Genomic DNA, 16066 nt, shown 5'->3' with positions numbered 1-16066 from the left:
AGAAAAAGCGTAATGGGAAAAATACCGACTCTGGCTTGAATATAATTCAGGAAACTCGTCGGGGACAGCTTGAGACGGTAGATGAGCGAACATCAGAATTAAAAAAGACGTGCGCTACAAATAAATATACTTCATGAGGTCTTTGCCATTTTTCAAATTCAAGTACGACAGGGCACGTAAGTAGATGAATTCATTGTTTGAGACATTCAGCATTTACGTGAAAAATATCCAAATCGAATGCTTCTCTATGACTGCTGAAATAAATTATATTAGACTTCTTCATTTATAGAAGCTCATCCAGAAGAGAACATTTCATCATGGATTACTTTAGGATTATTGGGCTGGCTAATTAAGTGGAAGATGCAAGAGTGTTTAATAACATTGTTATCGCACTAAGAATTTTTCAGCAGTCAGTGTGTAAAATGCTACTTGTGAAAGAAGTATTTCTGAATTAAAGCTAATAAAGATCTATCAGAGATTGACTATGACACAGGAAAGGTAAAGAAACGTTGGAATTTTATCAACTGAAAAAAAAAATGTAAATTTTAACCCGTAATTCACCAATTTGCAAGAATAAAATCCAGAAGATTTTAAATAAATAGGATTTATATATTGAAATTCTAATGTTTAATGTTTTCAGTTTCCCTGTTTTGTTATACTTGTATTGGTACCTAAGAACTATTAACGTTTTGAAATAAAAATTTACGAATTTAGAGAAGTAATTGGATTTAATTATTATAATTGTTGGTTTAGAAAGTAAACAATTTAAAACTTAGATGTGTAACGACTTATGAGGGTACAACCATCAAATTATTCTCTCTGTTGAACAAATAATATGCTAGCAGTTGCATGAAATGTGCGAACTTTTCCTAGTAGATGTAAATGTTTGAAAGTGGCCGCAAAAGCATAAGCGACGAGCACCGATCCGGGCGTCCGGCAGCAGTATCGAACTCGGCGTTGCAAGCCCGTATTTATTCGCTTTTCCCAGAAGACTTAAGACTTGTAGTTGAACGAATTGCTGAAAGATGTCGAGTAAGTGTTGGCACAACTTTTTCTATAATTCAAAACAAAGTGAACTGCCTCCCGTAAGACCTGTACAAGATGGATTCTCAAGAGATTACCAGTCATCAAAAAGAACAGAACTTTTAACTAGCGAATGTATCTACGGGCAGGATTTTAACCTTGACGGAACCCTGGTACATCGTTTTAAATTGGAATCCGGACGTCAAAAGATGGAAACACCCGAGCTGCCTGTCGGTAAGAAATTAGATCGCAACCATCTCCCGATAAGGTCATGTTAATATTCTTTGGAGTGCCCGTGGTCCGATTTTCTGTGATTTGTTGGCAAAGCCAAGACTGCACGGAAGACGAAATAGCCGGGATGGCAGAGGAAAGGCGTGATTATTCCCCAACATAACACTCGACCTCGTACGGCAAAAATGACAATGGAAACTGTAGACTTCTAACTCAGTTGTCTTGGAGCCTTGATCTTGCCGCGCTGGATTTGTATCTTGTTGGTCCAATGAAAGAACTTTTGCGTGGCATCAAGTTTAATGGCAACGAAGAGGTAAAGAGGAAAGTACAAAACGGGCTTCGAGGCCAAGGTAAATAATTCTTCGCTGACGGAATAAGAAGACTCGTAGGAAGATGAAACAAGAGCGTAGAAGTTGCAGAGGATTAAGCGGGAAAACAAACAAAACATTGTAGTGATTTACTATACTATTGGTGGTCTGCTTAATTATTGTATGAGCCTCGTACTTTCGTTTTAAATGAACTTCACCTGGTCAGTGTATTGACTCTGAATATACTACATGAGATATTCGATAAGATTTCAAAATCGAATTGAGATAGGGCTATAATCATCCTACGTAAACTGTCTCTTCGTAGTAAGGCTGGTAATTTCAAGATTATTTTGGAAATTAATTCCGTAAGATAAATACATCATTATTGAATTTACTCTGCAGCACACACATGTCCATTCTACAAACCTTAATTTGCTATGTAAACAGTAGGGTAAATTCGACAATGATGTATTTAAGTTAGGGAATTAATTACCAAAGTATTGTATCATGTATGGAGTATCCAAATGATAATACGAGGTCTCGCGGTTCTAGGCGCGCAGTCCGGAACCGTGCGACTGCTACGGTCGCAGGTTCGAATCCTGCCCCGGGCATGGATGTGTGTGATGTCCTTAGGTTAGTTAGGTTTAAGTAGTTCTAAGTTCTAGGGGACTGATGACCACAGCAGTTGAGTCCCATAGTGCTCAGAGCCATTTGAACCATTTGATAATACGAGGGTTATTCGGAAAATAAGGAACAATCGGTCGCGAAATGGAAACCACAGCGAAAATCCGATTAAGTTTTGCACAGGTGTGTTGGGCAGTGTCTCTAGTATGCCCATCGATCGCGTTACGTCGTTCTTTTTAGTTCTGAGCACACAGGGAGCACATGAAGATACCTAGAACAATAGCGTCTCCCGCCAAGTACGAGGGCCTGGTGAGAAATTTCGCCCGAAGCTATGCAGCCAACATTCCATAACTGTCGTGCCTTTTCTTCTTCAAGACAATTCTCAGCCGCATTCTGCAGGGGCAATGAAGATGCCCCTGCATCGTTTCAATTGGAAATGTTTGATTACCCAAAATACAGCCCGTAATGGTCTTCCACTGAGTTTCATCTCTGCTCACATGAGCCGCTGACTATGAAGACAACATTTTGGCACAGACGACGAGCTGTAGGCCAGCGTAGAGAATTGGCTGTAAGCACTGGCGGCTGCCTTCTATGATGAGGGTATTGGAAAGTTGGTTCAACGCTACGACAAACAGACGTCGGATCGGCGATTATGGAGATAAGTAGCTGGACGTTGTAGCTAACTGTTGCAAATAAAAGAGTTTTGATTTTCACTGTGGTTTCGATGTCGTGACCTATCGTTCCTTACTTTCCGAATAGCCCTCGTACATTGCTTACATCAAACGATGAAAACAGCTCCTAATTCATGTTTACATATAATGGAATTTAACTAATAACTATACTGTAATTTAATATGTTGACCAGACAACATGTTAATACAATCCCACTCTTGTCATGTAGTAGCTTGTGGCGTTGCCAGGATGTCATTTCTCAAGTACTAAAAGTTGAACAGCTTTGTCTTTTCCGAAAAGTATCCTTCAGATTATGTTTGGTAGCTTTGTGTGTTATTGCAGTTACTCTATCATTTTACATTTGTTTATGATAGTCCCATGTGCTTTTCAATGTCGGTAAGTGTTTGTGCATTCTTTGACATATGGTTAGCAAAAGGTATTGCTTTGTGGTAGATTGTTCATATTGGTGTTTTCCATATAGCCACAAACCCTTTCAGATCTATGCAGTAACAGGGAAGAGAACTACAGTTGAGTTTACGTACGCTGACTTAGTATACAGGGCGTTTCAAAAATACTTTTAGAAACTTTGGTGAGAGGCTCGTTACACCAAAACGAGGAAAGAAATATAAACACACTTCCGAAAAACCTTCGTTTTCGAGTTATTAGTGAAAGCTTACAGTTCACGTAATTTGGAACTCATAATGACATAAATTCATAACAAATGCAGGAAATGTCCACCTCTCGCTTCTGAACATGCATCCACTCGTCGTAGTTTCGTGCTCGTTCAATGACTCCCTGATTAGTTTGAATGGTTTCACAGCCTTCCACGATACATGAACGAAAATTTGCTGCATCCAGGTGGTCTGCTACATAGAGCAATTGTTTAAGATGCCTCAGAGATAATAATCCAAAGGATTGAAGTTGGGTGGACATGCATACCATGGAATTGATCCTCCTCTACCTATGTATCTCTCATGGTAGATACCAGCCAGTGCATCTCGAATACTGTGATTGGAGTATGTTGGGGCTCTATCATGCATAAACCAAATACTACCACTTATTTCTAAAGGCACATCTACTAGTAGTTCTTCGAGGGTGTTGTGAATAAAGTACCAGAAGACGGCACTTGTAAGACATGGTGGGAAAACGCATGGCCCTACCAGACAGTGACATGCATTTCCAACCGGAATTTTAATCTTAAAGCTGATGTTGATGTGGAGCCTGCACTGAAGCATGAAGACTGCGATCGGCTTTTGGAAATTTATTGGTCCATCTCTTCCAAACAGGACCTTGTCTGAAAACACAACTGAAGGGACAAACAACAGTTAACAGTTTGTGCAACAAACCGTCGGCTAAGGTTCTCCCGCGTTGGGTGGCGGGAAGGCGTGAAGCCCTGCACACGCTGAAGACGTTACGGATACATGATTTGCTCGTGAACTATTCTCCATGCTGAATTAGGCGATGCTGGGCAAGCCAGGGCCACTTGTCACGCGCTGAAAAGCCACTCTTCTTCGACAGACCGGTGAACGAGCTGCTCCTGGCCTCGCGCACGGGCAACACGTAGTCTTCCTTGGTCAATAGTCTGTGGTGCTACGGATCCTGTCACTACAATCCGACGATATGCATGCATGCGTGAAAGGTTGGGTGACTCGGCAGTCTCCGGTCAGGAAATGCCTTATACAGCCAGCTGACGAAATGAATATCCTGCCTCGTTTAAACGGAACCCTTTCAGTTAACTCACTATATCTAGTATATGTACACATTGGACACGTTGAAGACAGACGAATGACATACCGGGTGTTCAGAACGTCAGTACAAATTTGAAAACTGAATAAATCACGGAATAATGTAGATAGAGAGATTCAAATTGACACACATGCTTGGAATGACATGGGGGTTTTATTAGAACCAAAAAAATACAAACGTTCAAAAAATGTCCGACAGATGGCGCTTCATCTGATCAGAATAGTAATAATTAGCATAAAGTAAGACAAAGCAAAGGTGATGTTCTTTACAGGAAATGCTCAGTATGTCCACCATTATTCGTCAACAATAGCTGTAATCGGGAAATAATGTTGTGAACAGCACTGTAAAGCATGTCCGGAGTCACGGTGACGCATTGGCGTCGGATGTTGTCTTTCAGCATTTCGAGTGATGTTGGTCAATTACGATAGACTTGCGACTTCAGGTAACCTCAAAGCCAATAATCGCACGGACTGAGGCCTGGGGACCTGGGAGGCCAAGCATGGCGAAAGTGGCGGCTGAGCACACGATCACCACCAAACGACGCGCGCAAGAGATCTTTGGCTCTGAGCACTGTGGAACTTAACATCTGTGGTCGTCAGTCCCCTAGAACTTAGAACTACTTAAACCTAACTAACCTAAGGACATCACACAACACCCAGTCATCACGAGCCAGAGAAAATCCCTGACCCCGCCGGGAATCGAACCCGGGAACCCGGGCGCGGGAAGCGAGAACGCTACCGCACGACCACGAGCTGCGGACCAAGAGATCTTTCACGCGTCTAGCAATATGGAGTAGAGCGCCATCCTGCATAAACATCGTACGTTCCAGCAGGAGGTGGTTATCAGCCAGGCTGGGAATGATGCGATTCTGTAACATATCGGCGTACCTCTCACCCGTTACGGTAGCACTTTTTCCGTCCAGCGCCATCTGTCGGACATTTTGTGAATTATTTTTTTTTGTTCTAATAAAACCCCATGTCATTCCAAGCATGTGTGTCAATTTTTACCTCTCTATCTACTTTATTCCATGATTTATAAAGTTTTCAAATTTATACTCACTTTTTGATCACCCTGTATATAAACAAATCCCACTGAAAACACAACGCCATCTGGGATACAATGAGTGAAACGGGTACATGGGTAAGTGAAGTTGTTGGCTTGTACCAGGAAAGTCGTTGAACGCTAACTTTCATCAATAACTGAAAAAAACGAAGGATTTTCGGACATAAGTTTATATGAATTGTTTTTCTTGTTTTGGTGTAAGGAATGTGTCCCACAAGTTTGTAAAAGTATTTTTGAAACACCCTTTATAAGTGATACCACAAATGGAAATCTGTGAATGTGTGGTTGCGTGTATCTGATAAACGCAGTATGAGATACACTGAGGTGACAAAACTCATTGGATCCCCCCTCCTTATATGGTGTCGGATCTCCTTTTGCCCAGCGTAGAGCAGCGACGCGACATGGCATGGACTCAACCAGTCGTTGGAAGTCCCCTGAAGAAATATTGAGCCATGCTGCTTCTATTGCCGTCCATAATTGCGAAAGTGTTGTCAGTGAAGGACTTTGAGCGAGAACTGACTTGTCGACTATGTACCATAAATTTCTGATGTGGTTCGTTTCGGCAGATCTGCGTGGCCAAATCGTTCGCTCGAATTGTCCGGAACGTTCTTCAAACCAATCGGGAATAACTGCGAGCCGGTGACGTGGCGCATTATCATCCATCAAAATGACATCTTTGTTTGGGAACACGAATCCCATGAAAGGCCAGATATAACCATTTTCAGTCAGTGATCAGTTCAATTGGACCAGAGGACCCAGTCCATTCCATGTACACGTAGCCCACACCACTATGGAGCCAACACCAGATTGCACATTGCCTTGTTGACAAATAGGGTCCATGGCTTCGTGGGGCCTGCGCCGCACTTGAACCCTAGCACCAGCTCTTACCAACTGACATTGGGACTCATCTGAGTAGGCTACAGTTTTCGAGTCGTCTAGGGTCCAACCGATATGGTCACGAGCCCATGAGAGACGCTACGGGCGATCGCCGTGCTGTTAGGAAAGATAAACGCGTCGGTCATCTGCTGCTACACCCGTTAATGTCAAATTTCGCCGCACTATCCTAACGGATATGTTCGTCGTACGCCTCACATTGATTTCTGCGGCTATTTCACGCAGTGTTGCTTGTCTGTTAGCACTGACAACTCTATACAAACGCCGCTCCTCTCGGTCCTTAAGTGAAGGCCGTCGGCCACTGCGTTGTCCCTGATGAAAGGTAATGCTCGAAATTTGATGTTCTCGGCACACTCTGGATCTCAGAATACTGAATTTCGTAGCGATTTCCGAAATGGATTGCCCCATGCGTCTAGCTCCAATTATCATTATGCGTTCAGAGTGTTAATTTCCGTCGTGTGGCCATAATCAGGGCGGACACATTTTCAAATGAGTCACCTGAGTACAAGCTACAACTCCACCAATGTAATGCCCATTTATATCTCACATACACGATACTACCGCCATCTGTTCTCCCAAGAACACTCGCAGGGCGAGGGTCAAGGGTATCTTTGGTACCTGGAGTGGTATCTTCCACTTGCGCAACCTTAGGCAATGTCAGTTATGCATTTTTCTGCTAATATATGGCGATGTCTAACGTGTCAATATGGTCTACGATCTACAGGACGAGCAGAGCCTGTATCTTTCCCTCCACATGGCCTCAGTCCTCTGGAATTTCCTCTGTGGAGCCATCTCAAATGTAGTGTACAGCATTCCCCGCGATTCAGTTTAAGAACTTTAGTTTACTCTTCTGCAGGCTTGTCAAGTTTTACGAAAAGGTCTGAGTGATTGAAGGAATTTGTAACTCGCTCGACAGTTGAGTGCAGTATTGCATCCGTATATCAGAATGACTCGTTGAGTATCTCCTTCAACGGGTACGAGTTACAGCAAATTATATAATCAGACATTTTGACGTAGAATTTTATTTCTTATTATCAGCGGATGAAATGTGAAACCAATCAGATGGGGACTTAACGAAAATTTTACGTTTCAATTTGTAACATCACCATAAGTGTCCCCACATGATTAAAAAAAGTGAGTGATGCAACTAATTAATCTCAGCCCCAACAACCTCACGCCTGTAGAAGCAATATGGGTCTACTAATTTGTTAATCTCAACAATTTATTCTCCTAACCATTTTTTGAATTACCGTTTAGGTTCTGGTTACAATTTTTGGTTCAGTTAATCAGTGTCATAATAGTGTGATTTTCGTTCGGCGCGACCACGCGGTCTATAGATTCAAAGCGCGGCCCAAGCCTTACAAGTTACTGTCTGCCATTTCATTTTATTTGTGCGGGACTTTTAAATTATCAATAAAACTGTACCGATCGTGTATTCGACAAGTTGAATCGATTTGATTCCAAGCGCTTCACGCAAAAATATGCTGCCACCAAAATCCTGCTCGATGCCAGCCACGAGGTGCATACAATTATTACCACTAATAAATGCTGTCGAGATTTTGTTTGCCGTGTGAATTAGTGCATGTGAATGTCCGTGTTACAAACTTGAGCAGTGACCACGTGCTCCCCAGATTTTCCCACCCCACAGGACTCTACAGATTACGGCCAACGTCGCTTGTTATTCTTGTATGAGAAAGCCATAGGATCGAATATAAATGTACTAGGAATGTTTTGTCCATCTCTTAAATACAAAAAGATTACTGTAAACATGCGAAATATTAACCAAAAATAAATATTTTATCATTTGAAGCTATTTCCGTGATCTTTAATTTATTTTCAATACATCTGAAAATAGTGTCACATTTGTAGTATTGATGATTACGCCCCTAAAATCCAAAGTGCTTGGCTCAAGTTTAGCTAACGGTACGTAGCTTTCTCTGACTGCCCCCATAGAAAACCATTGCGTTATTCGTTGCGATCTTAATAAATTCAATCAGTGAAGGAATTGTTCCTAAAATTTAGCTGGGCCTCAATCTGTTTCAAATAACGGGCAAAAACTGTTCAGAGAAGTTTACGTCACAAAAGAAAAGTAAGAGCGAATTTGGACAGGATATGCTATCATAGCAGGATGGAATAAAAGAAATAATAATCAAAAGAAGCTCCTGCTAGTGAAATTACGTAATCCTCCATAGGCTGCCACTCAATGAATAGTAAGATGTCAGTGGTAAGTTGCACGTTGCTTATGTGAACATGGGAGAACATTTCAAATTTGTTACTACCGAAGTTTTTCTTCTATTATTATACACTCCTGGAAATGGAAAAAAGAACACATTGACACCGGTGTGTCAGACCCACCATACTTGCTCCGAACACTGCGAGAGGGCTGTACAAGCAATGATCACACGCACGGCACAGCGGACACACCAGGAACCGCGGTGTTGGCCGTCGAATGGCGCTAGCTGCGCAGCATTTGTGCACCCCCGCCGTCAGTGTCAGCCAGTTTGCCGTGGCATACGGAGCTCCATCGCAGTCTTTAACACTGGTAGCATGCCGCGACAGCGTGGACGTGAACGTGAACCGTATGTGCAGTTGACGGACTTTGAGCGAGGGCGTATAGTGGGCATGCGGGAGGCCGGGTGGACGTACCGCCGAATTGCTCAACACGTGGGGCGTGAGGTCTCCACAGTACATCGATGTTGTCGCCAGTGGTCGGCGGAAGGTGCACGTGCCCGTCGACCTGGGACCGGACCGCAGCGACGCACGGATGCACGCCAAGACCGTAGGATCCTACGCAGTGCCGTAGGGGACCGCACCGCCACTTCCCAGCAAATTAGGGACACTGTTGCTCCTGGGGTATCGGCGAGGACCATTCGCAACCGTCTCCATGAAGCTGGGCTACTGTCCCGCACACCGTTAGGCCGTCTTCCGCTCACGCCCCAACATCGTGCAGCCCGCCTCCAGTGGTGTCGCGACAGGCGTGAATGGAGGGACGAATGGAGACGTGTCGTCTTCAGCGATGAGAGTCGCTTCTGCCTTGGTGCCAATGATGGTCGTATGCGTGTTTGGCGCCGTGCAGGTGAGCGCCACAATCAGGACTGCATACGACCGAGGCACACAGGGCCAACACCCGGCATCATGGTGTGGGGAGCGATCTCCTACACTGGCCGTACACCACTGGTGATCGTCGAGGGGACACTGAATAGTGCACGGTACATCCAAACCGTCATCGAACCCATCGTTCTACCATTCCTAGACCGGCAAGGGAACTTGCTGTTCCAACAGGACAATGCACGTCCGCATGTATCCCGTGCCACCCAACGTGCTCTAGAAGGTGTAAGTCAACTACCCTTGCCAGCAAGATCTCCGGATCTGTCCCCCATTGAGCATGTTTGGGACTGGATGAAGCGTCGTCTCACGCGGTCTGCACGTCCAGCACGAACGCTGGTCCAACTGAGGCGCCAGGTGGAAATGGCATGGCAAGCCGTTCCATAGGACTACATCCAGCATCTCTACGATCGTCTCCATGGGAGAATAGCAGCCTGCATTGCTGCGAAAGGTGGATATACACTGTACTAGTGCCGACATTGTGCATGCTCTGTTGCCTGTGTCTATGTGCCTGTGGTTCTGTCAGTGTGATCATGTGATGCATCTGACCCCAGGAATGTGTCAAAGTTTCCCCTTCCTGGGACAATGAATTCACGGTGTTCTTATTTCAATTTCCAGGAGTGTATATTTTTTTGTGTGAAAGAAATTCACTGCTTTATATGAATTGAGAGGATCAGTTTCTGTTAGGATGTTACTATTTTCAAAAACATCAGCTCTTTTATAGTTCATTTTAGCCAAATAACTTACAGGCTGGTACTGGAGTGTGGAGTGTCTCAGTTGCTAAAGTCTAATTGACTATCTTCAGTTCCGGCATTGACATTACAACGAAGGGAAAACCCTAAAAACCTTAGTCAGATTCGGTGTTGAAACTACGCTCTAAGAAAAAAAGACGACGCACCATGGAAAATTATCCAAGTGGGACGGAAATTCGTAGATGCTATGTACGTGTAGAAGTAAGCGATTACAATTTACAAGAGCAAGAGCTCCACAAATTCAGCAAATCAATAACGGGTTAGTCCACCTCCCGCCTTTACGCAAGCAGCTATTTGGCTTTTGGACAGGGCCCTTCAACCAGCTCGGGAAATTGACAATGTAACTCGCCAATTGGGCGGTGTTCGGCACGATATCCCTCAGAACGACATCCAGTAGCTCTATCAATTAATGTCCAATAATGGCCAGAGGTGGACCAGTGCACCATTCACTTGCTGAGTGTGTTTAAATGGTTCAAATGGCTCTGAGCACTATGGAACTTAACATCTGAGGTCATCAGTCCCGTAGAACTTAGAACTACTTAAACCTAACTAACCTAAGGACATCACACACATCCATTCCCGAGGCAGCATTCGAACCTGCGACCGTAGCGGTCGCGCGGTTCCAGACTGAAGCGCCTAGAACCGCTCGGCCACTTCGGCCGGCGCTGAGAGTGTGATTCTCTTGAATAAATCATCCAATTCTTCTGAAATTGTGGCCAGTTGTTTGTCTGTGCATGTACATCACATCTACCGCTTTCCACCACATTAGGATAATTCCTTCGTGATGCGTCTTTTTTTTTTTGGTCCTAGAGTGTGTTTTAATTTACTTGTGAAGCAATACCTAACAGTCAAAAATATGAGACACTTGGGCCTGTTTTTGTATCGCGTTATGTGTATGAGTGTGAAGTCGATGATTTGCTCGACTTTTGGAGAGTATGAATCAACAGTGTATTCTGCAATCATCACTTCACATTACGAATTTTTCGCACAATACTCTGTAGAACAAGGATATTCAGGATGTAAAAAATCGATCCTCACAAACTTGAAGACCAAAGTGTGAATAGAAACCTACGTCTAGAAACGTCATCGAACGTCGCTGTAACGTTGAATTTAGAGTGACGAACATCTGGTGCTGGGCCATCTCTTCGGCAGCAAATATGACTTTGCTAGCTGACGGAGCGCTAGAGGAACTTAAAGGCTGACGGTGTTCCGAATGTTAGTAGAGGTAATGAAATAATCGTATGGCATTTTTTGGCCGTGATGTCCCCTTCTGGGTTCGGCCGCCCTATTGCAAGTCCTTTAAGTTGACGCCACTTCTTCGACTTGTGTGACAATGATGATGAAGGACACACAACACCCAGTCCCCTGCCGGGAATTGCACCCGGACCCCCTAGCGCAGTACGCGGTAACGCTAACGCTGAGCTACGGAGGCGGACAGTTGAGGTAAAATGCGACGAAACTTCTCACAACATCGTAGAGATCACAACGGACAGTGGTGTTCTCGTACAATCTCACTTCCGTTACCGAAGGGATGCCGTAGTGGCAAGCGTTGTCGCTCGCTTGTATCTTAGACGTTCTGCAGCATTGTCGGATGACGAATCCGGCCACTAGCTCTTATTCTCAAATTGTTTCACAAGACACTGTTCACAGCCTCTGAGAGTGTGTGGTATGTTTTTCTTACAATCTGTGAGAGCAAGTGAGTATTAAATTTTAATTACCTGATGAGCCACACATATTTATAGGCTGTCATTTCAATTTAACGCCTAGTTATTGTACTAAAATTTGAGCCATCACTTACAAAATGTTGTGGGGAAAGCGAACGAAAGACTGCATTTGATTAGCAATAAATCTACTAGACTGATTGTCTACACTGTCTCCTTCTGGACTGTTGCTCACTAGTGTGGGAGCTTTACCAGGGAGGATTGGCGGAGGACATAGAAAAAAGTGCAAAGAAGGGTAGCTCGTTCCGTTTTATGCTCCGAATGCGAAAACATTTTGTTGATACCCACTTACACAGGGAAAATGATTGTCATAATAAAGAAACCGAAATCGGAGCTCTTATGGAAAGGTTTAATAAACGTTCGTTTTTTAGGATGAGCTATCCGAGAGTGGATCGGCAGAGAAATATTCTAAAAGGGTTCCATGATGCCGCAGCCAAGCACTTAAACGTGAATTGCAGAGCAGTCTGTCTACATACTTCTCAGCTAACTGTAGAAGAAAAAGTAACGTGAAAACTAGGATTCTCAAAAGCGACAGGGAATTCCAGCAAATTACATGCCATGTTTCACGTAGGATTCTTTACAGTTACTAGCCCACGTGGATGTGCTTGCTTCCTAACCACCTGTGGAGATCATTCCAGCAATGTTTCTTGCAACACACTTTCTCTCTGCGTTTCCAATCTCTGGTGGATGTTATCGCCGACGAGACCTTAATAAACTGTGTGTTAGATTCCAAGCCTCGTTTCTACTGAAACCTCCATCACGGTTTACTAGGTTTCTCGACATCTTTAATTCGACCGACTTCGTAATTACGCTGTCTCAGAAACGGTGTTGACATCACGATACCGGTCTCATTGTATTTCATTTGACGATTATATTCGGGGTTGTGCTCGGCGACAGCTGATTTACATAGCTGTTTTAGTGGGGCGTGTCGCTGATATTCCTCGCGCCTCTCTTCGACTGTTCTAATAACTTACCCCACCAAATTTTACTGTCGAAGTTGGGATAGTTTGTTGCTATTATAGTCCATACATCAACAGCAAGTCACATGTACTTCTCAAACTTTCCGATGAATTGTTTTCAAATGCTGTATTTTACGGAACTGTAATTTCTTTGAAGTTAATGCTGAAGCGATGAACTAAGAACTGATGTAAACAAGTTATTATATTGGGACCTATGTATTATTCTTTTTTTACATTAGAAATAAGCTGCTGCATACCACGAGTTAACGATAAATATATTTACCACAGTTAGCTCTTGCTCGTCTGCCAGCTTTGTGTCCATCGGTCCTGCCCGTCACTCTGTGACTTTTTCTGGTCTTCTGACGGAGATCCCCTTGGTCTTTGAGTTCCTGTCTCAAAATCCCAGGACTTTTTCACGTAGGTCTAAACTCATTCCTACCCATGAGTGTACTCCAGGACCGTTTTATTTTAGATATTTCACACATTCTTGGTATCATTCCAATCTTTTTTGCCTTTGCCATTACCAAATTGTACATTTTCTTTGTTAGACGATCACTGATCATTCTGAAGATGCGCCCACAGAACGACATTTTCTCGCTAGGCGACGATGTTATTGGTTTATCTTTCTGTACAGTTCCTTAATTGATTTTAAAACATCTGTTGCTTGAAATATTCTTTAATATTCTGCACTCTCATTGAACTAATAAATTGACTAATCCCCGTCCATTCACAGTCAATTTTTACGACGCGTATAATCGTTGTGCTTCGCCAAGCGTACCGTGGTGTCTTAACTTGACTTCAATACTCAGCGACATATTATAGAAGCTTTTCGTCGGGTGAAATGCTCGGTCCAGTTTGCAGACCGTAAGACTGACCATTTCCTGTTGCAAGCCACGATACTGGGTATCTAAATTTCTTTGCACAATTGGTATTATCCTGGTTCAAAAAATCACCATTCTTATTATTATAATAATCATCATCATCATAGATACGTGTGACAAATTAAAAGGGGGGAGGGGGTCACAAAGTTAAATTTAGGACAGGCAGAGAGAGAGAGAGAGAGAGAGAGAGAGAGAGAGAAACTCTGACTCGCCCTATGTCAGGTTGCTCTCTCCTATCCCTCCCCCACCTCGCTTTCTTATCCCTGGATCAGCACCTGCTTCCAGTGACGTTGTGCATAGACGTGTCCGTTTTATAAGTCACTCAAGTCTTCCAAACTTGTGTTTCAGATGGACAGCTACCTGCGGGACGCGGCCTCTGTTTTCGCCGGTGACGTCACAGCGCCGCCCGAGCTGTGGCGCTGCGTAGCGGCCGTCGGCAGGAAGCTGTGTGCCAATGAGTGGAGCAGCTGCCCGTTAGAGGCGCCACCAGACGGCCAGGCAGCCGTGATGTCCAACTGCTGCACCTAGCCACAACGCCGGTGTTGCTCACGAAAGCAGCTGCGACAGGCTACTGCGTATTAACTGATCGAAAAAAAAAAAAAAAAAAAAAAAAAATCTTGCAAAGCTCTAACTGTTTAGGAGCTGATGTTTCAGAAACACGGCGGACTGCAGACCCCTGTCTGCACTGTGGCGTAAGGCTGTAAGGAATAAGGACCACACTTCTTTCACTAGAAATTCTTAAAGTGGACCAAGATAATTCTGTATATACGGATGATCTAATCATCAGCATGGAGCCGCGACCTCATACATGGGGGCAGAATGAATCACATTGAATTCAATCAATAGCTAAGAACACAGTGTTTTTTTTAATACTGTCAAGGATATTTATGGACATTAAAAGAATTTTTTAAGCAGGGGCGCCCTCAGGAAGAGGAGGGAAATTTGTAGATGTTGGGGGGGGGGGGGGGAGGGGCTGTTAATAGAGACAGCTGTCCCTAGTGAGAATTCATTTAGCACATGAATATGAAAAAGTACCTCTAACGGCAAAAACCCTAATTTTTTCGACTCAAAGCACCTGGTAAATTGTTACTAAAATGACCTGAAAATATGGATAAAATGACAAATAATATGGAACACGTGTAAAGTGAGTTACGAAAAGGAGAAGCTTGCCCTGACACTTGACATCTATTGAATCTGCATCACGTGTGTTGTCCTTTTGGGAATAATCCATGTAAAGGTTCAAGATATATAGGCAGAATAAACTATACCTTACGCTTTGGAGTAATCGGTGCTATTGCGACAAACAACAAAAGTAATATTTTAATGTGCTCTGGAAAGTACATGACGATTGGCATGTCATTCACAGGCAGAGGAAAGGGAATGACGAGAACAAACATAAGGATTTCGAGAGGCTAGCTAGTCAAAGAACAAAACATGCTAAAAGAAGCGTAGGTGAAGAAATGGCTAGTGACTGACAACATCCTTCGTACAGTCGGAAGTTCACTGAACAGTTGCTGAAATTTCGGAAACAGTTTCTTGCAAATGCGCTTATTTGCAATGCAAGAAACATTTTGAAGCGAGCTACAGTATCAGTAATAAAGACTTAAATTTTCGATGTTTGTACAGAATATCGTTTTACATATTTCATCATAACCTTTTCATAATACGTTGAAAAAATAAAAATCAGTTGATGAAACACTAATTTTTAGGACTATAAAAATGATCTCTGAACAATTACCATAACATTGCAATCCCTTTTACAAAAGGTATCTCACATACCTACTATGCTACTAAATAAATAAATAAATAAATAAATAAAATACTAATCTTACGAGAACTCCTTGACGTGAAATCTCTACCCAGACTTACTTTGGCTTCCCAAGTTACATCGCAGAAGTGTACTTAATGTTTTGCTATAAGGAAACTGCGTTAATTTTCGTATGCATGAAACTTCTAAGATGATGCTGTACTTGTAAGCATTGTACAGGACGTTCCACTGCTCCCGTTACAGGCTTTGGTAGATAAAGGTGTGATAAGGAACCTATCCTCAGAAATTTACTGTTCTGATGTAAAACAAGTTTCAAGGTGA

The 16066-nt window shown here is 43.2% G+C and overlaps 1 protein-coding gene across 1 annotated transcript in view; it reads left to right on the top strand.

Annotated features, from left to right (window-relative positions):
- Positions 1 to 14618, top strand: part of LOC124798822 (SET domain-containing protein SmydA-8-like) — a 92267-nt gene extending 77649 nt beyond the window's left edge. The window contains exon 8 of the mRNA XM_047262351.1: positions 14326 to 14618. Coding sequence (XP_047118307.1) covers positions 14326 to 14505 — 180 coding nt within the window. The 3' untranslated portion in view covers positions 14506 to 14618. The remainder of the gene's footprint in view (positions 1 to 14325) is intronic.
- The last annotated feature ends 1448 nt before the right edge of the window (positions 14619 to 16066 follow it).

This window comes from Schistocerca piceifrons, chromosome 5 (genome assembly GCF_021461385.2).
Source record: "Schistocerca piceifrons isolate TAMUIC-IGC-003096 chromosome 5, iqSchPice1.1, whole genome shotgun sequence".
Taxonomy (NCBI): Eukaryota; Metazoa; Arthropoda; class Insecta; order Orthoptera; family Acrididae; genus Schistocerca; species Schistocerca piceifrons.
This window is presented reverse-complemented; position numbering and strand designations above follow the sequence as displayed.